Source organism: Notolepis coatsorum (assembly GCF_963971535.1).
Source record: "Notolepis coatsorum genome assembly, chromosome: 6".
Taxonomy (NCBI): Eukaryota; Metazoa; Chordata; class Actinopteri; order Aulopiformes; family Paralepididae; genus Notolepis; species Notolepis coatsorum.
Genome location: NC_140170.1, coordinates 179,000,551 through 179,028,008, shown reverse-complemented (window position 1 = coordinate 179,028,008; position 27,458 = coordinate 179,000,551). Strand labels below are relative to the sequence as shown.

At 44.7% G+C, this 27,458-nt stretch overlaps 1 protein-coding gene and 2 long non-coding RNA genes across 3 annotated transcripts in view; 2 read left to right on the top strand and 1 right to left on the bottom strand.

The window, feature by feature from the left end:
- Positions 1-6,077, bottom strand: part of LOC311229790 (inactive pancreatic lipase-related protein 1-like) — a gene marked incomplete at its 3' end in the record, with an annotated part of 53,189 nt that extends 47,112 nt beyond the window's left edge. The window contains exon 1 of the mRNA XM_084315864.1: positions 5,978-6,077. Within this exon, the coding sequence (XP_084171990.1) occupies positions 5,978-5,990 (13 nt within the window). The 5' untranslated portion in view covers positions 5,991-6,077. The remainder of the gene's footprint in view (positions 1-5,977) is intronic.
- Positions 6,078-6,916: 839 nt separating this feature from the next.
- Positions 6,917-8,512, top strand: LOC311230141. Its single transcript, XR_014619775.1, has 3 exons — positions 6,917-7,018; positions 7,235-7,333; positions 7,607-8,512. It is a non-coding gene; the product is annotated as an uncharacterized lncRNA (long non-coding RNA).
- Positions 8,513-15,244: 6,732 nt separating this feature from the next.
- LOC311230099 lies at positions 15,245-16,057 on the top strand. Its single transcript, XR_014619774.1, has 3 exons — positions 15,245-15,346; positions 15,556-15,654; positions 15,928-16,057. It is a non-coding gene; the product is annotated as an uncharacterized lncRNA (long non-coding RNA).
- The last annotated feature ends 11,401 nt before the right edge of the window (positions 16,058-27,458 follow it).

The following is a 27,458-nucleotide window of genomic DNA, read 5'->3' as shown; positions in this document are numbered from 1 at the left end:
GAGGGAGGATGGACCATCACAAGTGGGGGGATCATGGGGAAAATGTGTAGGGATACATTTCATTAGATTATGACACGATGGTGTGACCCGTTCAGTCAGTTCCTGTGGGAGATTGTTGGATTATGAAGAGAGGTCGCTTGGGACTCTACCCCTCCTTCAATATAAGCCCCGAATACAAAGGCCGGAGGTTGAGACATACCTCCAGACTGACGGAGTCGTTCGTCTGTAGATCCATGGAAATACAGTCATGGGACAGAATATGACGAGGTCCAGGCCTAAAAACAGTGGCTTCAGCTGAGGCTGGCCGACATGGGGTGGAGGGGGGGGGGCGAAAACGGTCGGAGACTGTGCAACCAAAGCGTTGAACAAGGGCCTCTGTGTGATTGATTGGTGTGTTGGACGGGAAGTGACTGAACGGTAACAACTGGTATAGATTATGACACAACGCAAGAGTACTAAACTAAACACATACACATAGGTAGAGTAAAAAGTAAGGTGTAGGTTATGGCCGATATGGTGAAATTTTTTTCCCTTGCGTGATGCTCCTCCCTCCCTGTCCGTCTGTGCGCAGAGGTGGTAAGGTTTATGTCCATAGGGATGTTCATAAAAGGGGGGAGAGGTGAGAAGACCAACTGGGTTGATTATGCAAAATGTGATTGGGCTGACTTGGAAAAGGAATTAACAGGAGAGGAGAAGCAAAATGTATGAAAGAATGAAGAATAATCTCTGTGTCTCCACAGATCATGTCAACGGATACCATAATTTTAAAAAATTGTGTTTTACTTTAATGTGTAATGTTTAGATTACATTGTTTTAATTGTTTTCAACAAATAAGCCTCTGGCTGTGAGCCCAGAGGAACAAAGCCTGATGATAGTAGGTGGTAAACACTGTTTCATTAAAGGCAGAATAGTTTAATTGGGGATCTGGATGAAGGGGTCACCAGGATTCCCCGGGAGGGGGCCATAGTCAGGGGAATGTGGGGGAGAAAAGAAGAAGACAAGAAGAAACTAATTGATGATATGTACCAAAGAATAATGAAAAAGAAAAAATATGAGAAAAAAGAAATATTGAGAAATTTGAAGAAAAAAATGATTTTTATTATTATATTGTATGGTTAGTATGTATAGAAAATCAAGTCAATATACAGTATGTGACAATGAGAATTGTCAAAGTGGGGAAATGTGGTAAATATTGACGATGAATTTCATAATTAATATGTGTGAATAAATTAGAGAACCATAAATGTAAAGCCAGATGTACCTTTCAATAGCAGAGTGGACTCAGTGGCTAAACAGTCTCAACTGTCAGTTGAGACAGCTGCATCAGATAACAGCTGCAACAGTTATTTCAACCCCCACTCAAGCAATGACTAAATTAGAGAACAAACGACACCTTCTCGAACTGACTATATGTAAATGCTGATCAGAGAAAGCTGGGTTGACCACAGGGCAGACCAGTTTAGACTTGTTGAAGCATGGACACTAACTCACAAACAAAGTAATCGATTAATCAACTGTTTAGTATCAAAAGGTCTCATATGATGTCTGGTATCAGTCTTAGAAAGCACTGACTGTACTTGGATGATATTAGACATCTATAGCCATACCAAAGGGTTAAAGCGATCATGTCACACCCCCCCTCGTGAGACAAGCCAGGTCCCTTCATCTCAGCAAAAGATCACACGGACGTGGGCCACCGATGGGCCCCTTCTGTCCCATCACGTCCCCACAACCCCAGGGGGGGGGGCTGCCAGCGCCCACAAGGACACCCCCCACAAGCAGACGCTGGATTGGACCAGCCATATGTATTATTGGCTAGAAATGATAGGATATAAGGCCCTACATAGGGTTATTCAGGAGCTCTCAGGCCGGAACCACCAACTAGAGGGGTCTGGGGGCTCCCCCACCGCTGAACCACCCAGAAACAACTGTGAGCTGATTGCATTTTACGTGAGTAAAATCATGGGAAACACCAAATGGTTGTTTATAGATTAGAGTAATGTTGTACAGATCCCTGATCTGTAAACCAGATTTACTCATGTATAATGTGTACAGTAAACCATGTATGTTCAAATTATGTTAACCAGGTGACTGTTTGATGTGCAGTATTGAGGTTTGAGATGCAAACCTGATTGTGATATTTCTGTACAACAGACAGCTGTTAAGGTTATCTGATCATCTTTTGTATGTAGAAGTCAACCTTCTATTCACCTTGGACTCCTGGCTCTGATCAAATAAATCAGCTGAGTTGAACTACAATTCTGGTTTGTCTGGCGTACACGTTTTATTCTTCATCTGCATTAAGCCAGATGAGGAGACCAACCATTCTATCAAGTATGAATCTTTCCTCCTCCGTCCAGATAATCAATCTCATTGTATTGTACTACAATAACCACAAATTATTGTAGGAAGTCTGTGGGATTTTACTACACTGGCCAAAAGAAATGCCACTAGGATTTGGAGAGGTGGAAATAATGCATCTGTGCAAAAGATTCAAGCTGCCCCTTAATAGTACTATTGATGGATTCAGGGACTTCATTGAGAGAAATGGAGAAACAATACCTGATGAGCTTAGGCCTTTATTGAATTGCACAAAAGTAATTCCATCCAACACTGCAGAATGTGAAAGGGGATTCAGCGACATGAATCAAATTATCACAACCCGCACAGGGTTAATGGTTTCACTGGTAGCGTCTTTGATGTTCATTAAGATCAACGGGCCACCTCCAGAGTTCTGGGATCCAACAACATACGTGACAACTTGGCTGAGAGGCCATCGCTCAGCTGAGGACAAGAGAACGAGGATAGCAAAACCAAATCATAGGCCCAGGACCCTATGGTGGGGGCTTGCTTGACTGATTGTATGGTAACTCAGTTACTTCTAGTCTGCATCGAACATTGTACATATGTCTATACTGAACACTGGGACCTCTATTTTTACTTCTTTTTACATGCTACTTTATTTTATTTCATACTTATCTTGTCTAGCACAGTCTCTGGAGCATAACAGTAAGAAGCATTTTGTATAAAAGTATTCTGTACTTCTGTATGACAACTATTAAAGAAACTTGAAACTGTTTTGAAACCACTGTTGTGAAACAAATTACATTGAACAAATTTAAGTGATGTGTACTTTTTCCCCTTCTCAAAATAAAGAACCAAGTAAACACAAGTTGTCTGATTATTTTAAGTTTGCTTTTGTGTTTGTGTGTAAAACAATTTATTTAATTGAATTAACTTTAAAAACTAAAAGTAAATACAAACTAAATTAACAATGTAACTTACATTGTTAATTTAGTTTGTATTTACTTTTCTAGTTTAAGTTGATTCAATTAAAGAAATTGTATCAATACATTTAAAACATTGTTTGTTTTTCAACCATATCTGTTGACAATATAGGCAACATCAACGACTACCGCCCTGTAGCTCTCACCTCCATAGCCATGAAGTGCTTCGAGAAGCTAGTAAAGGGCTACATCTGCTCCTCCCTCCCCATCAACATGGACCCCCTGCAATTTGCATACCGCCCCAACAGGTCCACGGAGGACGCCATATCCCATGTGCTGCACACAGCAGCATCACACCTGGACAAGAGGCAGGGGAACTATGTGAGAATGCTATTCATCGACTACAGCTCGGCATTCAATACCATAGTCCCCTCCATACTCATAGCCAAGCTCAGGGACCTGGGCTTGGGCTATGACCTCTGCCAGTGGGTCTTGGACTTCCTGACTGGCAGACCCCAGGTGGTGAGAGCAGGCAACTGCACCTCCTCATCCATCACCCTCAACATAGGGGCCCCCCAGGGCTGTGTTCTGAGTCCCCTCCTCTACTCCCTGTACACACACGACTGTGTGGCTCAGCGGAGTAGCAATACAATCGTAAAATTTGCTGACGACACAGTGGTGGTGGGCCTGATCTCTGCCAACGACGAGAGGGCCTACCTGGAAGAGGTCAAGGTCCTGGCGGGATGGTGCCAGGAAAACAGCCTCTCCCTGAACGTCAGCAAAACAAAGGAGATGATTGTGGACTTCAGGAGGTCGGGGGTCAAGGACTACAGCCCCCTCAGCATCGACGGGGCACCGGTTGAGAGAGTCAACAGCTTTAAGTACCTCGGAGCCTACATATCCGAGGACTTGACATGGACCACACACATTAACAGTGTTGTGAAGAAGGCACGACAACGCCTCTACTTCCTTAGGCGCCTAAGGAAGTTCCAAGTCAGCCAGAAGATCCTTAAGAACTTCTACTCATGTACAATAGAGAGCATCTTGACCGGCAACATCACCTCCTGGTTTGGGAATAGCACTGCACAAGACCAAAGCAGACTACAAAGAGTGACACGTTCAGCCGAACGCACAATTGGAGGGGGGCTCCCCACCCTCCAGAACATTTACTACAAGCGTTGCAAGGGCAAGGCTAAGAGAATCATTAAAGACTCCAGTCACCCGAACAACTGCCTCTTTGAACTGCTGCGGTCAGGCAAGCGATACAGGAGTCTCAAGGCGAGCACAGAAAGACTCAGAAGAAGCTTCTATCCCCAGGCCATCAGGCTGCTAAACGAACAATGAATGAACACTACACAACAACAACCACCAAACGCACATAGCACACACATCCACACGCACACACTCACTTTAAACAAACACACTGTAGCACCCACTCCACACACTTATAGCACACACCCACTTTAAACAAACACACTGTAGCACCCACTCCCCACACTTTATATTTATGGATGAAGGATTGCACTACAACTCGTACACCTTACTGTAAATTGTACCTCATCCCATTTCTGCTTTGCACTAGATAGTACTGTACATTAGTACACTGCATAGTATTGTGTATTGTATATTATATGGTAACTCAGAACATTGTACATATGTCTATACCGAACACTGACCTCATTTTCTTCTTCTAAATTCATGCTATATTATGTTATTATGTTATTTGATACTATCTTGTCTAGCACAGTCTCTGGAGCGTAACAGTAAGAAGCATTTTGTATGAAAGTATCCTGTACTTCTGTATGACAACTATTAAAGAACTTGAACTTGAACATCCTGCTACCTTTTTCAGCTTCTCTATTTCAAGGCAAAAAAAAAAACTGTGCATGCGCGCGTGGAGCGTTTGACCTACTGTCAATTTGCCACTGCACCACTGGGTTTAAGATAGTCCAAAATGTGTGGAAGAACAACTATCTCCCAAATCCAAAAACGAGAGGGCTAAAAGTCAAACGCCTTTCATCCTAGAATAAAGTCTAAATCTGCTCCACATACAGTGATTGAGAAACAGGGTAAATATGAATTGAGAGCACCCAGCAGAGTATATGGATACTACTGTCATGGGAATATTATCATCTCATTATAGATCTGTGTTGAAATACATATTCTGTCATACATATTGGACTAGTTTAATATAGGTCAACTAGCGGAGCTCAAAGACACTCGGGGGACAGTCTGGCTGATGTTCTTAAAACAACGGATGTGCGCGTTCACTCAAGAACGCGCTGCACTGCGTGATTACGAAACCAAGCCGCATTTCTCGGAGACGCTATCTGATTGGCCGACGCCTGTTTCTACACTGGTTAAGCTTAGGCACTCTTCGAAGTTGGTTATGGTTAGAGTTTGTCTTAGAAGTTGGTTATGGTTAGAGTTTGTCTTAGAGCATGGCGATAGAACGCCAGGTAGTTTGCAGGCTGTTTGGCGTGGAAATGGGCAAAGACAGAGCTCGTCACGGATTGGGCAAACGCGTCAGTGGCCAATCAGAGAGCGTCAGTCAGTGCCAATCAGAGAGCGTCTCCGAGAAATGCGGCTGGCAGTAAGCACGCCGCTGCTGCACTCGACTCTCGGCGTCGTGTTTACCTGCCTCCCGGCGCTACCTCGCATTATCATAACAATAGCCACTCGTTAGGCCGGTGTCTACTACTGTCTTCAACTACGTCCGCACATACAATGTATAAGTTAACAGTATCTACCTGTCTTCTTCATTCATCATCACAACTGAGCAAGGATGCCGCGGCCGCCACCGTTCAAGAAGAGGGAGACGACACTCGTTCAAAGCAAACTTAGTTTTGCTAAACCAGGAGTGGACGCCAGGAGCAGGAAGGCAAGTAACACTAGCAGGCAACAGCATTTGAACAGCTTTTTTTTTTTTTTTTAATATAGGCTTTTGTCCAGATTTACTAAACTAGGTTATTTGCCTGTTTTGTTTCTCTTGAAAATAATCGTGGTTCATGATGAGACATGACAAATGCGTGTTTACAGAGTCCATCAGACATCAACACATAATCATGTTATTATTCAATGTGATTCACTGATTAATCTTGTACTGACAAATGCAGATATATTCTTCTGCTATCATAACAAGGCCAGCCAAAGAAAAATGTATTTGCCACGCGATCACATTGGAATAATAATAATCAAATAAAAAGACTAATTCAGTTTGTTTTTGTTTGTAATCTACTGTGTAGGCTATATGCATGTGGTTGGAATATAGTGAATCAATGATTTAGAGTAGACCATTCATGCAAAACCATGAAAGCATGCTTTGACATAGGCCTTGCTGTTCATAATAATCACATGCTGCTTAAATCTGTTGAATTAGCTAAACCAGAAACAAATCATGCAGTAATGACTAATGGGAACCAGGATATGTGTTCTAATATTTTCCCTCTGTTTGTGTTTTTTTCCGCAGGGAGATGAACAAACTGCTAGGCCTGTTACACCACTGCCAGACACACAGCAGCTCCCACCACCACTGTATGATAAAAATGGTGATTTGAAGAAACGCAAACAGGCAAGTAACAGTATTGTTAGATTCACAACCTGCCATGAATACAATGCGTTACATTACATTCCTAGGCGCAGTTAGGCATCTTCTAATGTTTTCTCTCTTTTTTTTTGTTTTGTTTATTCAGCAAGGAGATGAAACTGCTATGCCTCCTAAATGTACACGCACACTGCCAGTGGATGCACAGCAGCTGCCACTATCACCACCACTGAATGACAGAAATGATGTAAGTAACAATAATGTCTTAACAAGAATAAGTATTTTACTGTGTAGTGTGGTCTATGCATGAGGTTGGAGAGAGGGGGGGTCTTGAGTAATGGTTCAGCAGATACAGTTGGACCATTCACACAACCTGCTGTGAATAAACCGTTACATTCCATTCCTAGGGGCAGTTAGGCATCATCTAATGTTTTCTCCCTCTTTTTTTGTTTTGTTTATTCAGCAAGGAGATGAAACTGCTATGCCTCCTACATGTACACACACACTGCCAGTGGATGCACAGCAGCTGCCACTATCACCACCACTGAATGACAGAAATGATGTAAGTAACAATAATGTCTTGACAGAATAAGTATTTTACTGTGTAGTGGATGGTTGGATAGGATGGAATAGACACAGAAGCTCCCTGCCCCCTCCCCTCAGGTTTGGTGTGAACGATGGTCTGACTCAGGCAGAGCACCGTTCACACCAAACCTGTGAATGTGATTGCCATGAAATGGGTTGCATGCCATCCCTAGAGGCAATTAGTCTCATTGTCTTTCAAATGCTGGGAATGTGTTTTGATGTGTTTTTCTCTCTTTGTTTGTTTTTTCAGCAGGGAGATGGAATTGTTGCACCCGATTCCAGTACATGTTCACCGTTTCCTGACCCTGACACTATGAAAGTAGCAGAACTGATGGCTACACGTAATTTGTTCCATTCTGTGTACTATTTAGTAGAACAGGACATGCCGTTTTCAGATCATTTTGAGCTGCTGCAATTACTAGATGACACTGGGTCTGGCACTGCATGTGTCTCCAGCTTGCATGGAAGAGATATTGCAGCAAAGATCACCAAGCATATAGGTTCAGAAATGTGCAAAAAAATCTGCAAATCAATCCAATCCATAGAAGGTAAAATTTCTATTCTGATTGATGAGTCAACTATCCTTGCAGCTAAAACTACACTGATTGTGTACCTCAAAGCTGAACATGACAAGAACCTGGACCCAGAGTTCTTATTTTTAGATCTGATTGAACTTCCCAACCAAAAAGCAGAAACAATTATGCACCATCTATTGAAATGCCTCAGTGAACATGGCTTTGATGATGCATATTTGAAGAAGCACTTAGTTGCATTTGCAAGTGATGGAGCCAATGCCATGTTGGGACACAAAGCCGGTATAGCTACAAAACTGTCTGAACTGTATCCTAACATATTGACCTGGCATTGCTTAAATCACCGGCTGGAACTTGCTGTAGGTGACACGGTCAATGATATCACAGCTATGAACCATTTCCAGATGTTTATGGATAAATTGTATACTGTGTACATTGGATCAGTACTAAACCAAGATCAACTGAAAGTGTGTTCAGCCAGCCTGGAAAAACACGTGAGGAACATTGGCCTTGTGCCAGACACAAGATGGGTATCCAGTTCTTTCCTCACAGTGTCTGCAGTGTGGGATGGTTTTGACTCACTTTGTGCTCACTTCAGCATGGCAATGACAGACGAGAGACGACAGAGCTCTGATAGGAAAACATATGCAGCTCTATTCAGGCAAATTACTTCATGTCAGTTTTTGCTAGATTTAGCACTACTGTATGACACCCTAAGTGAGGTAAGCATTCTTTCAGAAGCTCTGCAAAACCGCAACATGACACTAACCTCTGCAGACAAACGTATGAGGCGTTGCATTAAATTCATTGATGCAATGGGAGAAAAACAAGGCAACAAAGTCCTTGAAGCTGAAACTGCAGTAAAAGAAGGTCAGTTTGGCACAGTTATTCTGACAGACAGACCAAAAATGGTTTCCATCAACCGGAAACAGTTTCTCAGAAGTCTGAGTGATAATCTAACCAATCAGTTGTTCACCACTGCATCTTTTAAGGGGTCAACATTAGTTGCACAGAAAGAGTCTGAAGCACAGTATGTTCAATTGCTTGCACAACTCCAAGTCCTTGAATGTAAAAGCTGGCCAAAAGAAATGCCACTAGGATTTGGAGAGGTGGAAATAAGGCATCTGTGCAAAAGATTCAAGCTGCCCCTTAATAGTACTATTGATGGATTCAGGGACTTCATTGAGAGAAATGGAGAAACGATACCTGATGAGCTTAGGCCTTTATTGAATTGCACAAAAGTAATTCCATCCAACACTGCAGAATGTGAAAGGGGATTCAGCGACATGAATCAAATTATCACCCCAACATCACCCCCAGGGTTAATGGTTTCACTGGTAGCGTCTTTGATGTTCATTAAGATCAACGGGCCACCTCCAGAGTTCTGGCATCCAACAACATACGTGACAACTTGGCTGAGAGGCCATCGCTCAGCTGAGGACAAGAGAACGAGGATAGCAAAACCAAATCATAGGCCCAGGACCCTATGGTGGGGGCTTGCTTGACTGATTGTATGGTAACTCAGTTACTTCTAGTCTGCATCGAACATTGTACATATGTCTATACTGAACACTGGGACCTCTATTTTTACTTCTTTTTACATGCTACTTTATTTTATTTCATACTTATCTTGTCTAGCACAGTCTCTGGAGCGTAACAGTAAGAAGCATTTTGTATGAAAGTATTCTGTACTTCTGTATGACAACTATTAAAGAAACTTGAAACTGTTTTGAAACCATTGATTGATTGATTGAAAAGTTTATTAACAGATTGCAGAATGGGTACAGTACACTGCAGTACATCTCAATACATACAATTGTTAAGGGGATGCAGACCAGAGAAAGACTTTCGTCTTGTTTCCACCAGGGTCCCCCATTTTCAATTCATCATAACATATATGACATACAGATAGACAGTACTGCTACATCTATACATTTATGACATATCAGATTTGCAAATACAGTACTGTTTGTGATACAAAAGTGTCCAGAAAAGGAGTGTATATACATTTGGCGTAGTAACTGTACATTGGAGGAGGTTGGTGGGGTGGGGTTGGGTGGGTTGGGTGAGGGCTGTACATTGGAGGTGGGGGGGGGGGGGGGGGGGGGTTGGGTAGGGGACACACACACATTTTACACTGTACATTGGAATGTTGACAAAGCCTTACTTGGTCATTTACTGTACAACTAGGTTAGGACATTTGTAGGGGCCAGTTTCGAATTGCAGTCTCACGTAGGTGTTTTTTGAGAGTGTTTTTGAAGGTGGGTAGTGATTCACATTCCTTTACAGCTTTAGGCAGGGCGTTCCACATTGATGTGGCATAATTGCGAAACGTGTTTAGTCCCTTGTTTGAGCCGAATCTGGGTTTTACATGATTTGTGGAGCTCCCTCTGGTGTTGTGATCGTGGTATTCACTGACCTTTGGGAAGTATTTTGACATGTACATGGGTACCTTGGTCGCGTAGTGTATCTTGTAGACCAGGCCCATTGCAAGTTGCTGTACTCTGTCGTCTACTCTAAGCCATCCTAGGTTGTCAAAGTGGGCAGGGGTGAGGTGGGTTCTAGGAGTCAGGTCAAGTAGTAGTCTGACTAGCTTGTTTTGAGATGTTTGTAATTTGTTTTTTAGTGCCTTTGAGGTGCTTTGGTACCATGAGGTGCAAGCATAGTCGTAGTACCCTTGAATGAGTGCTCCTGCTAGATTCTGCCTAGTTCCGAGCTGAGGGCTTTTTCAACCTGTAACTTGTTCTTGTCAGAGACCAGCAGGGCTGAGTCGTCCGCAAACAGGAACAAGTTGCAGTCACAAGCTGACGACATGTCATTTGCATAAATTAGGAATAGTAGCGGTCCTAGTATGCTTCCTTGTGGAACACCACAGCTCACTGTGAGGGGGGGGGATAGGGTACCGTTTACTTCCACCATCTGTTCCCTCCCCTCCAGGTAGGATTGTATCCAGCTCACTGATAAACTATCAAAACCAATTGCTTTTAGCTTGTCAATCAGAATGGTGTGATTGACAGTGTCGAAGGCCTTTTGTAGGTCCAGCATGACCATGCCGCAGTATTTGCCCGCGTCCACCTCTTGTTTGATGTGGTCGTTCAAGTAGAGAAGGCATGTGTCAGTGGAGTGGGATGTTCTGAAGCCAGATTGGAATTCGTAGATTAGATTTTTTTCCGCGAGGTATTTTTCGATCTGTTCGTATACTATTTTTTCCATGACTTTCGAGATGGATGTAAGGATAGAAACAGGGCGGTAGTTACCCGGGTCTAATTTGCTGCCCTTTTTGTGCAGGGGTGTTACTCTCGCAATTTTGAAGTCCTTGGGGACGTGTCCCTGTTTTATGGAGAGGTTTATTATGTGTGTGATGACTGGGGTGATGGCTGCTGCTGAGTCTCTGAGGAATTTGGAGGGGATGTACTGATACCACTGTTGTGAAACAAATTACATTGAACAAATTTAAGTGATGTGTACTTTTTCCCCTTCTCAAAATAAAGAACCAAGTAAACACAAGTTGTCTGATTATTTTAAGTTTGCTTTTGTGTGTAAAACAATTTCTTTAATTGAATTAACTTAAACTAGAAAAGTAAATGGAAACTACTACAATTGCATTTAAAACATTGTTTGTTTTTCCACCATATCGGTTGACAATATAATTTCTTTATATTGAAGGCTACATCCTGTGCGCACGCAAGGGAACATTTATGCGTGCACGAGACGTCTTGTATCTCAATGGGACATTCCTGGATAAATAAAGGATAAATAAAAAATAAAAGAAGCGTGTGCACGCACATGCACGGATGTGCGCGTTCACTCAAGAACGCGCTGCACTGCGTGATTACGAAACCAAGCCGCATTTCTCGGAGACGCTCTCTGATTGGCCGACGCCTGTTTCTACACTGGTTAAGCTTAGGCACTCTTCGAAGTTGGTTAAGGTTAGAGTTTGTCTTAGAGCATGGCGATAGAACGCCAGGTAGTTTGCAGGCTGTTTGGCGTGGAAATGGGCAAAGACACAGCTCGTCACGGATTGGGCAAACGCGTCAGTGGCCAATCAGAGAGCGTCAGTCAGTGCCAATCAGAGAGCGTCTCCGAGAAATGCGGCTTGGTTTCGTAAGCACGCCGCTGCACTCGACTCTCGGCGTCGTGTTGAATGAATGAATGAATGAAAACTTTATTTAACAGATTGCAGAATGGGTACAATACAGTACGGCTCAATACATACAATTGTTAAGGGGATGCAGACCTGAGAAAGGCGTTTGTCTTGTTTCCATCAGGGTCCCCCATTTTCAATTCATATAGACATTTATGACATACATAACATACATGACATTTATGGCATAGGGACATATAGGTATTTAGTACTGATACATTTGTGACATAGGCGGTATTCAAATATACAGTACTGTTACCCCTAGATCCTGACAGAGTATATACATATGATGGGGAGGGGACTGTACATTAGGAGGGGGTGGGTGGGTGGGAGGGGAATATACATACGGCGGGGAGGGAATATATACATGCGGTGGGGAGGAGACTGTCTATTAGGAGGTGGTGGGGGTTTTGGGCATTTACGGTGGCCAGTTTCGAATTGCAGCCTCCCGTAGGTGCTCTTTAAGGGCGGTTTTGAATGTGGGCAGGGATTCACATTCCTTTACAGCTTTGGGTAGGGCGTTCCACATTGTTGTGGCATAATTGCGAAACGTGTTTAGTCCCTTGTTTGAGCCGAATCTGGGTTTAACATGATTTGTTGAGCTTCCTCTGGTGTAGTGGTTGTGGTATTCACTGACCTTTGGGAAGTATTTTGACATGTACATGGGCACCCCGGTCGTATAGTGTATCTTGTAGACCAGGCCCATTGCAAGTTGCTGTACTCTGTCGTCTACTCTAAGCCATCCTAGGTTGGCAAAGTGGGCAGGGGTGAGGTGGGTTCTGGGGTTCAGGTCAAGTAGTAGTCTGACCAGTTTGTTTTGTGATGTTTGTAATTTTGTTTTAAGCGCCTTTGAGGTGCTTTGGTACCATGAGGTGCACGCATAGTCATAGTACCCTTGAATGAGTGCTCCTGCCAGAGTCCTCAGGGTATTCTTGTTTACCAGAGAGGAGATCCGGTACAAGAATCTAGTTCGTTGGTTGACTTTTTTTATTACATTGGATGCCATTTTGTCACAGGAAAGATTTGCCTCTAGGATGGAACCCAGGTAGGTAATTTCGTCTTTCCTTGTGACAATATTGTCACCCACTGTAACTGAGAAGCCGTCGGTCTTGCTGAGTTTGTTATTTGAACCGAAGAGAATGGACTCTGTTTTGCCCATGTGTAATGATAGTTTGTTATCAGCGAGCCATATGCAGATTTTGCCTAGTTCCGTGCTGAGGGTTTTTTCAACCTGCAATTTGTTCTTGTCAGAGACCAGCAGGGCTGAGTCGTCCGCAAACAGGAACAAGTTGCAGTCACAGGCTGACGACATGTCATTTGCATAAATTAGGAAGAGTAGCGGTCCTAGTATGCTTCCTTGTGGAACACCACAGCTCACTGTGAGGGGGGGGGATAGAGTACCGTTTACCTCTACCATCTGTTCTCTCCCCTCCAGGTAGGATTGCATCCAGCTCACTGATAGGCTATCAAAACCAATTGCTTTTAGCTTGTCCATTAGAATGGAGTGATTGACAGTGTCGAAGGCCTTTTGTAGGTCCAGCATGACCATGCCGCAGTATTTGCCAGCGTCCACCTCTTGTTTGATGTGGTCGTTCAAATAGAGGAGGCATGTGTCAGTGGAGTGGGACGTTCTGAAGCCAGATTGGAATTCGTAGATTAAGTTTTTTTCCGCCAGGTACTTTTCGACCTGTTCGTAGACTATTTTCTCCATGACTTTCGAGATGGAGGTAAGAATAGAAACAGGGCGGTAGTTGCCTGGGTCTAATTTGCTGCCCTTTTTGTGTAGAGGGGTCACTCTCGCAATTTTGAAGTCCTTGGGGACGTGCCCCTGTTTTATAGAGAGGTTTATTATGTGTGTGATGACTGGGGTGATGGCGGCTGCTGCGTCTCTGAGGAATTTGGAGGGGATGTTGTCATGGCCAGTGGCCTTGTTAGGTTGGAGGGCGCTCAATTTTTTGAGTACCTCATCGGTTGTTACCATTTCAAGTTTGAAGTCGTCTTTGTGGACCCCTAGGTTTTTGTAGTATGCTACTATGTGTTCTACCCCATAATGCCCTGAGTGGGAGGGTAGTTTGTTTACCAGTGTTGTGGCTATGTTTGTGAAGAAGATGTTTAAGTAATTGGCTACATCCAGCTTGTCTGTGATGAGCGTGTTGTTTACCTGCCTCCCGGCGCTACCTCGCATTATCATAACAATAGCCACTCGTTAGGCCGGTGTCTACTACTGTCTTCAACTACGTCCGCACATACAATGTATAAATTAACAGTATCTACCTGTCTTCTTCATTCATCATCACAACTGAGCAAGGATGCCGCGGCCGCCACCGTTCAAGAAGAGGGAGACGACACTCGTTCAAAGCAAACTTAGTTTTGCTAAACCAGGAGTGGACGCCAGGAGCAGGAAGGCAAGTAACACTAACAGGCAACAGCATTTGAACAGCCTTTTTTTTTTTTAATATAGGCTTTTGTCCAGATTTACTAAACTAGGTTATTTGCCTGTTTTGTTTCTCTTGAAAATAATCGTGGTTCATGATGAGACATGACAAATGCGTGTTTACAGAGTCCATCAGACATCAAGACATAATCATGTTGTTATTCAATGTGATTCACTGATTAATCTTGTACTGACAAAATGCAGATATATTCTTCTGCTATCATAACAAGGCCAGCCAAAGAAAAATGTATTTGCCACGCGATCACATTGGAATAATAATAATCAAATAAAAAGACTAATTCAGTTTGTTTTTGTTTGTAATCTACTGTGTAGGCTATGTGCATGTGGTTGGAATATAGTGAATCAATGATTTAGAGTAGACCATTCATGCAAAACCATGAAAGCATGCTTTGACATAGGCCTTGCTGTTCATAATAATCACATGCTGCTTAAATCTGTTGAATTAGCTAAACCAGAAACAAATCATGCAGTAATGACTAATGGGAACCAGGATATGTGTTCTAATATTTTCCCTCTGTTTGTGTTTTTTTCCGCAGGGAGATGAACAAACTGCTAGGCCTGTTACACCACTGCCAGACACACAGCAGCTCCCACCACCACTGTATGATAAAAATGGTGATTTGAAGAAACGCAAACAGGCAAGTAACAGTATTGTTAGATTCACAACCTGCCATGAATACAATGCGTTACATTCCATTCCTAGGCGCAGTTAGGCATCTTCTAATATTTTCTCTCTCTTTTTTTATTTTGTTTATTCAGCAAGGAGATGAAACTGCTATGCCTCCTAAATGTACACGCACACTGCCAGTGGATGCACAGCAGCTGCCACTATCACCACCACTGAATGACAGAAATGATGTAAGTAACAATAATGTCTTAACAAGAATAAGTAGTAGTGTGGTCTATGCATGAGGTTGGAGAGAGAGGGGGGTCTTGAGTAATGGTTCAGCAGATACAGTTGGACCATTCACACAACCTGCTGTGAATAAACTGTTACATTCCATTCCTAGGGGCAGTTAGGCATCTTCTAATATTTTCTCCCTCTTTTTTTTGTTTTGTTTATTCAGCAAGGAGATGAAACTGCTATGCCTCCTACATGTACACACACACTGCCAGTGGATGCACAGCAGCTGCCACTATCACCACCACTGAATGACAGAAATGATGTAAGTAACAATAATGTCTTGACAGAATAAGTATTTTACTGTGTAGTGGATGGTTGGATAGGATGGAATAGACACAGAAGCTCCCTGCCCCCTCCCCTCAGGTTTGGTGTGAACGATGGTCTGACTCAGGCAGAGCACCGTTCACACCAAACCTGTGAATGTGATTGCCATGAAATGGGTTGCATGCCATCCCTAGAGGCAATTAGTCTCATTGTCTTTCAAATGCTGGGAATGTGTTTTGATGTGTTTTTCTCTCTTTGTTTGTTTTTTCAGCAGGGAGATGGAATTGTTGCACCCGATTCCAGTACATGTTCACCGTTTCCTGACCCTGACACTATGAAAGTAGCAGAACTGATGGCTACACGTAATTTGTTCCATTCTGTGTACTATTTAGTAGAACAGGACAGGCCGTTTTCAGATCATTTTCAGCTGCTGCAATTACTAGATGACACTGGGTCTGGCACTGCATGTGTCTCCAGCTTGCATGGAAGAGATATTGCAGCAAAGATCACCAAGCATATAGGTTCAGAAATGTGCAAAAAAATGTGCAAATCAATCCAATCCATAGAAGGTAAAATTTCTATTCTGATTGATGAGTCAACTATCCTTGCAGATAAAACTACACTGATTGTGTACCTCAAAGCTGAACATGACAAGAACCTGGACCCAGAGTTCTTATTTTTAGATCTGATTGAACTTCCCAACCAAAAAGCAGAAACAATTATGCACCATCTATTGAAATGCCTCAGTGAACATGGCTTTGATGATGCATATTTGAAGAAGCACTTAGTTGCATTTGCAAGTGATGGAGCCAATGCCATGTTGGGACACAAAGCTGGTATAGCTACAAAACTGTCTGAACTGTATCCTAACATATTGACCTGGCATTGCTTAAGTCACCGGCTGGAACTTGCTGTAGGTGACACGGTCAATGATATCACAGCTATGAACCATTTCCAGATGTTTATGGATAAATTGTATACTGTGTACATTGGATCAGTACTAAACGAAGATCAACTGAAAGTGTGTGCAGCCAGCCTGGAAAAACAAGTGAGGAAAATTGGCCTTGTGCTAGACACAAGATGGGTATCCAGTTCTTTCCTCACAGTGTCTGCAGTGTGGGATGGTTTTGACTCACTTTGTGCTCACTTCAGCATGGCAATGACAGACGAGAGACGACAGAGCTATGATAGGAAAACGTTAGGTTATGACTATAACCAAGTTCTGTTAGTTAGGGGCGATGCTTGGCATCGCTACTGCACTATCTCGCGTACGTGCACGCGTACTGAATAAACCACAAATGTACCTCTAATACCAGTATTAGTCTGACCACACCCCTCATCAGCTTACCTTCATAAGCAGGTGTGTGGTCACCTGCTCTCCTCCTTCCCAAGCTTTCACCACAAGGTGAGGACAAGGGCTGCAGCGGCGTCCGATGCCAAGCATCGCCCCTAACTAACAGAACTTGGTTATAGTCATAACCTAACGTTCTGTATCGTTAGTGGCTTAGCTTGGCATCGCTACTGCACAAGGGAGGCCAAGCGGAGCCACTTGGCTGACAAATACACCCCGCTGACAGCCCCCCAAAACCATCAGAACAGGGAGGGCCGAGCCCCCCCGACCCCCCCTAATGGAGGGTAGCCCCCCTATTAGGGACGTCACGGGAGGGCGACGGACCCGACCGTGCGAAGAGGCACTCAAGCAACTCAACGCACAGGGTGAGCAGACCGTGGCCTGACCCCACGACTACACACACGCACAACCCGCATGCCACCCGGGAACGAACGGAGGAACAACCTCGTTACTGCCCCCAGAATCACGGGGTCAAGGGCAAACCCAACCCCGTGGCAAGGCCGTAGCAGCGGAGCACGAAGGAAGACCCAGACCCACCAAAAGGACTGGACTCCCTGGAATGGGGGCCCGGAGAAGTCCATGATGCCAGCATCAAGACCCCACCAGGTGGGCACGTAGTGCCCCGCCCCCCACATCGCCAGCGTATTCGGACAAAGGCCCCTCAGTTACTGCACCTGGTATTCCCAGGCGGAACCAACCAGGCCAGAACCTGCCCAGCTTCCGAGATCGGACGAGACCGGGCGTGTTCAGGTCGGTATGGCCGTAAGCCGAGCGGGCCCCGTCCCCCCAATAGTACACCGCCTGGCACACTGACCCTGCAGAATAGGCAGTCAGCATGGCCGTAAGCACACAAAAAAGGTTAACCAACGGAAGCAGGCAGCGCACCGGGGAAAAACCAGGCAACAGGCTGTTAACCCTAGCCTGGAGACTGCGGACGAGACAGGCGCCAGAGGGGACAGCTGAACACAGCCGCCCCGGCGGAAGGAGCGTAAGCTGGCGGTGTTGCATGACCAAGCCTCCATTTAACAACCCCCACCCAGAGGGGTCGAGGCAGAGAAGGCTGACACGATTGGCAGACGTCATGAACGTGCAGGGGCACCCTCAAACGGTGAACCCGGGAGTTGACACTGCTCCAACACACCAGGGAATCAACCACCTCGGTGTTACCCAATGCGGTGGTTGTTCCTATAACCCCTCAAGAAAAAACTCCAAAACACACCTGCGGGTATACACCGGCTATACCGCAGTACAAGTGTTTCAGTTTCCAAAAAGGGTTAACCCAGGCCTACGGGTCGCAAACATCACTTCGGACCGGGCCTGGCGGTACGGGAAGCACAGGGTCACCAGAGGAGGTCAAAAAACCACCCCCACAGGCCCCTCTTCGCCATGCGTGAGAGAGGAGCGAAAAATAATGGAGAACCAGCCCCTAAGCACACCGTACCTGGTATTCCCCGGCGGTCTCCCAACCAAGTACTAACCAGGACCAACCTGTGTAGCGGCCGAGATCCGACGAGATCGAGCGCGTACAGAATGGCATGGCTGTAAGCCATGACGACAGTGCTGAGTAAAAACATACCCAACCAGGGTCTCCATAGCGCTTAACCCTGTGACACCCAGACCGACCTGGCATTTTTCCCCCTGAAAAAAGCCCAAGTCCCTCAGGGTACCAGAACAGCAGATCTGCATCCCCGGCGGACAACGGGTTCAACTGATCTGGACCAGCGTGACCAGAACCAGTCCCGTGCCCTAACCACGCCGACATGCCTACTCCAGGAGAAGGGCAGATATGCGTGTTGATCTTAACATGAAAAGAAGGCGCCACCCAGACGTTGGGACGAACCGCGCCTGGTGGCCCACCCCAAGGGCGTGAGACCCCACTACATATGTTCAGATCCATCCCGTCATCATCCCCCAGACATGAACGAGAATCCGTCGACAACCCACCCAGGTCATGGGATGTGGTCGCCGGAAGAGGAAAAACCCCCATCTCAGTTGCTTTATAAAAACGCTGTTTCAACCACAAGCAACTAAGGCGTGCCAGTCAATCGCCTGTTTACAGCGAGCTAGCACTATACGTGCGTCGGGACACACCCCCATCAATGAACAGGCTATTTAGACCTGTCATTGAATCCCCAAGGCGCCCAGGGGAACGACAAGAGGGGTGTGACACTCCCTAACTCCAACACTTCTGGAATAGAAAGAAGGAAGCATCAACAGTATGTATCCCAGTCTACACAGCCGGGGTAAAAAATGTTCACATTTTTACATCCCACCACCCTCCCATAGGAAAGAGACGGGGATCCCCAGAGAGACTTCCCACGCGAGCTGTACAGATTGAAAAGAATATATTGCACCTTGAGCCATGTAAAAAACTGGTTTTAGGGCCTCCGGGGAAGAGGCACCGAACCCATACACACTCAATAAACGAATTGAATCGAATATACATACAATAGAAAAGGACCCTTCTAGAGGGTCCACTCACTTTGACAATCTGAGGAGGAAGGCTCTGTACTCTGATGGAGGCTTCCTCACATGGAAGAAGGAGTCCGAACTCACAGAAGGCCTGAGTAGGCGCTTGGTGAGGAGGAGCCCTGACCACCCCCCCTGAAAACAGATCCATCACATGGACCTGAACAGCACACGGAAGTCCTACCAACAGAGACGCGCACGGTGACGTACTCTATGGCGGGGGAATTCCTGCGGTGCACACGCCCAATATACCAGGCCGTGGGACCAGGAACTCCCCCCCCCCCCCCCCCCCCCCCCCGTAACGTGCCGAACCGCCACGTGACGGGAACCTTGAAGGACAGGGGGTGTACCCCTGACCGACAGAACAATGGGGAGAGGAAAGGTTACCAGTTCACCCCTTTACGACCCCACACCCATGATACGACGTAACGACAAAAAGAGAATATGACACAGTCATAGTCAGCTCTATGAAGCGTTTCACAGCTCCACACAGCGCACGAGCTAACCTGCTATCTGATTTTTACTAAGGAAAAACACAGAATAGAGAGGGCTCTAAGAACCCCGGTCCAACATACACATGTGCTTCTGTGGCCAGTACAACCCAGTTGTAGGTCACATGACACACACAACCCATCATCACCTACAAAAAATGGCAAAAACACTCAACAGAGGAACGCCGTTTTTTTCACAATGAGAGAATACATCATTCTTGATTAGTATCGACCACAGGCCTTGCTAAGCACACATGACAGCAACCAAACCAATTTCCCTTTAGGAAATAAGTTTCTCCAGCAGATTTAGCACAACCTCAGCAATCAAGCTGAGAGTTACATCGTATCCCTACCACACAAAAGACACAATTAATGCACAACATGTCTGATAGGAGGTGATAAAGTCCCCAGGGAACCGGGGGGGGAAACACAATCCTCCTATTTTACCCTCAATACGGCCAGTTAAAACAGGAAAACCTGTTAATGTGTGAACTCACTGTTCATTGTCATTACAGTCTGAGAAAGAACATTCTTTTACTCACTCGTCACCAAGCATAGCTTCATAGGTTAGTTGCCTTAGTAGTGAGTACACGGTACACATAAACACCATGATGTTTCTCACACAACAACCAGATCAATACATCACGATCTGCACGGAGAAGCTAACTGCCAGTGACAAAAACAGCTCACACACAACCCGCAACGTATCTCAAATGCATTGCAACAACACACGTTTTGGGAAAAAACACCGTTATTCACAATACATTTAGCAAGGTAAAACCAGAAGACGTGTTATGAGGTCTGGCCAACCCTGTACCTGCCCGGAACGCAGATCAGCGAAGTGCAGTCACAAGCCACCGTAGAACACAACCGTCCCGTGTTGTTCGATCCGGGCAGCGTCGCCGCTCCACCAGTCGCTACAGTCCTCTTTGTTGACGCAATCCCCGTCTAGGCTCAGGCAGGGTCGACGAACATCCCCTGTCAAGGATGACGTCGTGGTCAAGAGTGTAAAACATGTTAAAAATCAAAGCACGTTCAACAGAATAGCATCAAGCTAACGGCTGCTCCAACCGTTCGGGTGCTATTGCTTCCGCTCGCGAGACGCCGATCTACGACGCACGCGATCAGGAGCGAGCTCCCGGCGGCGCGCGAGAAGCCAAGCTACCCCGCGCCAGGCCACCGACCGGCTAACCGTAAGCTATGAACATGTAAACAATGACATAACACTCACCCAGACAGGCCGCCGTTCTGAACCCTCCTCACTTTTTAAGAGAAAAGAGAAAACAAGACGTCAACACCGCTTCACAACGGTGACATTAACACGTCCGGCGGAATCAGCACAGTACCAACTGGCCTGTATAGCTGACTTTGAACATGAATCTGCCGCTATCGCACATTACATGCACATATCCCCTCGTGAAGGAATACTCTCATTTGGATATGAAAGATGGGGTCTTAACACGGTGACAGAGAGAATCCACTCGTCCAGAACACACAGGGATCACCAGTGTCAATGGTCGCGGCCCACTAGTTAAAACTATAATGGTCGCCAGACCAAGGCCTTCTGTCGCCTAGACGGCTAAACAAAGGACCCTAGCCTGGGGCCGGTTTCCATAAACTTTGTCAAGTAGCCCCCATAGCACTAACAGACAAGTGGAGCCCGCCAGCAAACACTACTCACCCAACCTGGAACGCACCGCTCCTCACAACAGCGGCATGTCCGACAGTTCAGCTGTGGCCTGACAGGTTTCACCCCAACAAACACAGCAAGGAACTGCAGTTGAGAAGCATGCAGCGGCGTGCTCCCAATACGAAAACCGGTGGAGGGTTTGTAGAATGATCATCATCTTCTAGACACTCCAGTACGAAGACAATATCGCCGTATTTTCTCGAAAATAGTGAGAGAGAAAATAAAGATATGATGTCAACGTATCCTTGTTTCCCAAGCTGTTCCTAATCCAATTTCTTCCATCATGGTGTCAAGTGTGGGGATCTACCGAGGCACCTCTTCCTTGTGGTGAAAGCGAGAAGGAGGAGAGCAGGTGACCACACACCTGCTTATGAAGGTAAGCTGATGAGGGGTGTGGTCAGACTAATACTGGTATTAGAGGTACATTTGTGGTTTATTCAGTACGCGTGCACGTACGCGAGATAGTGCAGTAGCGATGCCAAGCTAAGCCACTAACGATACAGAACATATGCAGCTCTATTCAGGCAAATGACTTCATGTCAGTTTTTGCTAGATTTAGCACTACTGTATGACACCCTAAGTGAGTTAAGCATTCTTTCAGAAGCTCTGCAAAGCCGCAACATGACACTAACCTCTGCAGACAAACGTATGAGGCGTTGCATTAAATTCATTGATGCAATGGGAGAAAAACAAGGCAACAAAGGCCTTGAAGCTGAAACTGCAGTAAAAGGTCAGTTTGGCACAGTTATTCTGACAGACAGACCAAAAATGGTTTCCATCAACCGGAAACAGTTTCTCAGAAGTCTGAGTGATAATCTAACCAATCAGTTGTTCACCACTGCATCTTTTAAGGGGTCAACATTAGTTGCACAGAAAGAGTCTGAAGCACAGTATGTTCAATTGCTTGCACAACTCCAAGTCCTTGAATGTAAAAGCTGGCCAAAAGAAATGCCACTAGGATTTGGAGAGGTGGAAATAAGGCATCTGTGCAAAAGATTCAAGCTGCCCCTTAATAGTACTATTGATGGATTCAGGGACTTCATTGAGAGAAATGGAGAAACGATACCTGATGAGCTTAGGCCTTTATTGAATTGCACAAAAGTAATTCCATCCAACACTGCAGAATGTGAAAGGGGATTCAGCGCCATGAATCAAATTATCACCCCAACCCGCACAGGGTTAATGGTTTCACTGGTAGCGTCTTTGATGTTCATTAAAATAAACGGGCCACCTCAAAGGTTCTGGGATCCAACAACATACGTGACAACTTGGCTGAGAGCCCATCGCTCAGCTGAGAACAAGAGAATGAAGACGGCAAAACCAAAATACAGGCGCCGTACCCTTTGGTGGGGGTTGGCTTGATGGTTTTGAAACCACTGCACACACATCCACACGCACACACTCACTTTAAATATACACTCACCGTAACACCCACTCTACTCACTTTAACACTACAATTCACCCTAAGTTGTACCTGATCCCATTGCTGCATTGTACCTCACTGTTACTCTTTTTTTACTCTGTATTGTATATATGTATATTGATTGACTGAACACTTTTTGTTTACATACTCTTGACTTTTTCTATTTTATACTTTTTAGCTATTTTATCTAGCACACTCTCAGGAGCTCATACAGAAAAAAGCATTTCATGGAAAAGTATTCTGGATTTTACTATGACAACTATTAAAGAAACTTGAAAACATTTGTGTTTGTGTAATTTGTTTTCTCTTCTCAAAATAAAGAAGTTCAAGTAAACACAAGTTGTCTGATTATTTTAAGTTTGCTTTTGTGTTTGTGTGTAAAACAATTTCTTTAATTGAATTAACTTAAACTAGAAAAGTAAATAGAAACTAAATTAACAATGTAACTACAATTGCATTTAAAACATTGTTTTTCCACCATATCTGTTGACAATATAATTTCTTTATATAGTGAAGGCTACATCCTGTGCGCACCCAAGGGAACATTAATGCGCGCATGTGACGTCAATAAAACGCAGTGCAACCAGCTTTGAAATCACCAACGCACCCCTGGGTATAAGCCAAAGCCATTTATTACCAGCTCTGGGTAGAGCAAGGCACTGCCAGGGTTAGTGGTTCCATATCCTGTGTAGCTCTGTCCTGCTCACATCACCTCAACAACCAGAACCTGCAGATTCTTCCTGAGCAACATCAGAAGGATCCGCCCCGTCCTGACAAAATAACCCACTGAACTCCTGCAATCAACGGTCATGTCTCGCCACGACTACTGCAATGCACTGCTAGCTGTTTTACCGACCACCGCCACCAAGCCTCTTCAACTCATACAGAACGCAGCAGCCCGCCTGATCTCCAATCTACCCAAATCTATCTAAAGCTAGAAGCCATCCTGGAGAACCCCTCCCACCCCCTCTATGAGGAGCTAGCCAGAATGAAGAGCATGTTCAGCCAAAGATTCATCCCCCCCGACACACCACAAACCACCTGGGCCGGTCCTTTATACCGGCAGTCATCAGGCTCTACAACCAAGGGCTCGGACGGCCGGCTCTGCTGCCAGGAGAACTATTGCTGCCAGAACTCAGGACGTGAGAACTCGAGACTCATATCCACGTGCCATCCATCCTCATTGTACTATCTTGAATTTTTTACTTGTATATTGTATTTGTATTTATATTTTATATTGTATAGTATATATAGATACTACTGAACTGTATAGGACTGTGCAGCTCTGTACCCCCCCCCCCCCATGCTGCTTTGACACCTGAATTTCCCCAAGGGGTTTAATAAAGGATCATCTTATCTTAAATCAGCCCATGTTACCCCACTTTTTAGAGGCCTGCACTGGCTTTCCATTGCCGCACGAATCTGCTTCAAGGTTCTTGACCTGGCATACCTTCCGGTCTCTTACTACACACCCTCAAGATCCCTACGTTCTACATCTTCTGGCCGCCTCAGACTCACTCCTATCCGAGCTACTCGGGGGTCATCAAAGTGAAGCAGGCTATTCTCTGTCCTCGTTCCACAATGGTGGAACAAACTTCCCACCACAGTCAGGACAGCCAAAACCCGCCCAACTTTCTGTCGTTGACTAAAAATGCACTTCTTCAATCAATATCTGAAATTAACAAGTACTGTCAAGCGACAGTGGCTCAGGAGGTAGAGCGCTCGTCTGGTAGTTGGTAGGTTCCCAGTTTGATTCCCACTCCTCTCGGGCAGCGTGTCGATGTGTCCTTGAGCAAGACACTTATTAACCCCTAATTGCTCCTGGTTGGCTCCTTGCATGGTTGCCTCCACTGTGAATGGGTGAATGTGAGGAACAAAAATTGTAAAGCGCTTTGGATAAAAGCACTATATAAATGCAACATTTAACTAGTCTTTTATATGCCTATACTACTACGCACTAAAGAACATCTTATTTACAATCTTATTTACTTATTAATTTAGCTGTCAGAGTTGTACCCTTCCTGCTGACTTCTTGTACAGAACTCTTTGGAGTCAGCTAAATTACTAAATGTAAATGTTAATGTGTAGCTCAGTGTGGGTAGAGCCAAAGCCATTATTACCAGCTCTGGGTACTAACACTGCCATGGTTATTACGACTGGGCTATAGCTATACTGAGAGTGGATGTACTCATTGTACTTAAATAAAGTGAAAGCCTCTTCTAAATATCGTGTTTATTAAAAGTCAAACTGGCTACGTGTTTTTCAGGTATTTAAAGTTTACATTTTAAACAGACTTCAGTGATGTTGTATCACTGTTGCCTCAACATGCCCCCATGGAAATAGCGGACTCGACAGGTCGCGTCTATGCCTTCTACAACGCTGTTCGGTTTCCGGGTTCCTCTGATTGGCCACTAAGCCCACGTGACCCTACGCTAGCACGCGGGATTCGAACTTGTCAGCAACGCACCACAGGATCCACAGCAAGGCGGCGAACCAGTTGAGCTAGCCGTCGATGTTGAAAGAGGGGGAATTACGGCTACATAATGCTGCCGCGGCAGAGCTCCGGGCGTGGCTAGACGCAAGTTGGTTGCCTTAAATAATTACGCTGCCGGCGTGGGTACATTCAGGACGCAGTAGTCAGCTGTATAGGTGAGACTGGTGCACCATGCAAACCACAGACACATACTGGACTGGATTCTGGATTCTGGATTCTAGCCTATTGGAGCAAAAAGAAAGTCTTGTGTTTGAGGCTGTAAACAGATGTTTTAGACAAGCAAGGGATTCATATTTTGTTAGTTCTCATCAAGAAAGTCAAAGTAATCAACATAACCTTTACATTTTGCTGTGAAAGTTAATGGGGAACTAGGCCCAATTTCCGAATTCATACATGTTATTCCTCTGGTTTAAGATAGTCCAAAATGTGTGGAAGAACAACTATCTCCCAAATCCAAAAACGAGAGGGCTAAAAGGCAAACGCCTTTCATCCTAGAATAAAGTCTAAATCTGCTCCACATACAGTGATTGAGAAACAGGGTAAATATGAATTGAGAGCACCCAGCAGAGTATATGGATACTACTGTCATGGGAATATTATCATGTCATTATAGATCTGTGTTGAAATACATATTCTGTCATACATATTGGACTAGTTTAATATAGGTCAACTAGCGGAGCTCAAAGACACTCGGGGGACAGTCTGGCTGATGTTCTTAAAACAACCTCAAGGGCCGGGAGGACAGATAGACATTTCCAAGTAAATCACATCTTGTTCTTTTCTTGTTTAATCTCGACTCCAGTTTGTCTCAGGGACGACAAACCCTCAGACCTATCTTCTGTTTTTTATCTTCTCTTCTATTAAATCTATGTTTACCTGTTTGGTCATCTTAATGTACGTCATGACATGTTCAGTGATGTGTTTAATTGTACGTCTCACCAGGGTTCTGTCTCACGTCCTGGTCAGACGCTTGTGTCCACTTGGTCTCTGATTAGTAACGGAGCACTTTCACTGTGATCACAGTGAATAAATCTATGTTCATTTTTTACAACTCGACTCAATCAGAATTACTCAGCTTCAGTTTCTTCTCTTAGAGTAATTGCCATGACAATACATACATGATACCAGATGTGCTTCAATACCGTTGGGTCCTACACTTGCCTCCTGCCTCTTTGAACTGCTGTGGTCAGGCAAGCGATACCGGAGTCTCATGGCAAGCACAGAGAGACTCAGAAGTAGCTTCTATCCTCAGGCCATCACGATGCTATGTTATCACCTTTCTGAGGATGGGATGTGCTGTGAGCAGTGATGCCAGTAACTAGTTACTAAGTAACTAGTTACTCTAATCTGATAACTTTTTTCAGTAAATAGTAATCTAACTTGTTACTTTTTACAAGCCAGTAATCTGATTACAGTTACTTTTCCAAGTGGCTGTGCGTTACTATTTAGTTACTATCTCATAATGCTGATGATAAGAGAGCCAGGGGTACAGTCAGCTAGACCGGAGACACGGCACGCACACAGCCACACACACATGAGAATAACAAACTATAATACCATGTTTTATATTACAATTAACGGTTTTACAATTTCATTTTTAATTAAAATTATATTATATACATTTTCTATTTTATTTAGTTTGGGAACCACTATCCTCGAGTGCCTGAGCGGTGGACAGCTGTGACCTTATATGGCCTGATGGCTGATGACGTCTGAGCAGCCAGTCATGATTTATGACATTATGCACTTTCAATAAAGCATTATAAAAAAAAAAAAAAACTGTTGTCATTCTTATGTTGTGGCAGCAGCAGGGACGACGACGATGACTTCGTAACCTAGTTACTTTGATAATCAAGTAATCAGTAAAGTAACTAGATTACTTTT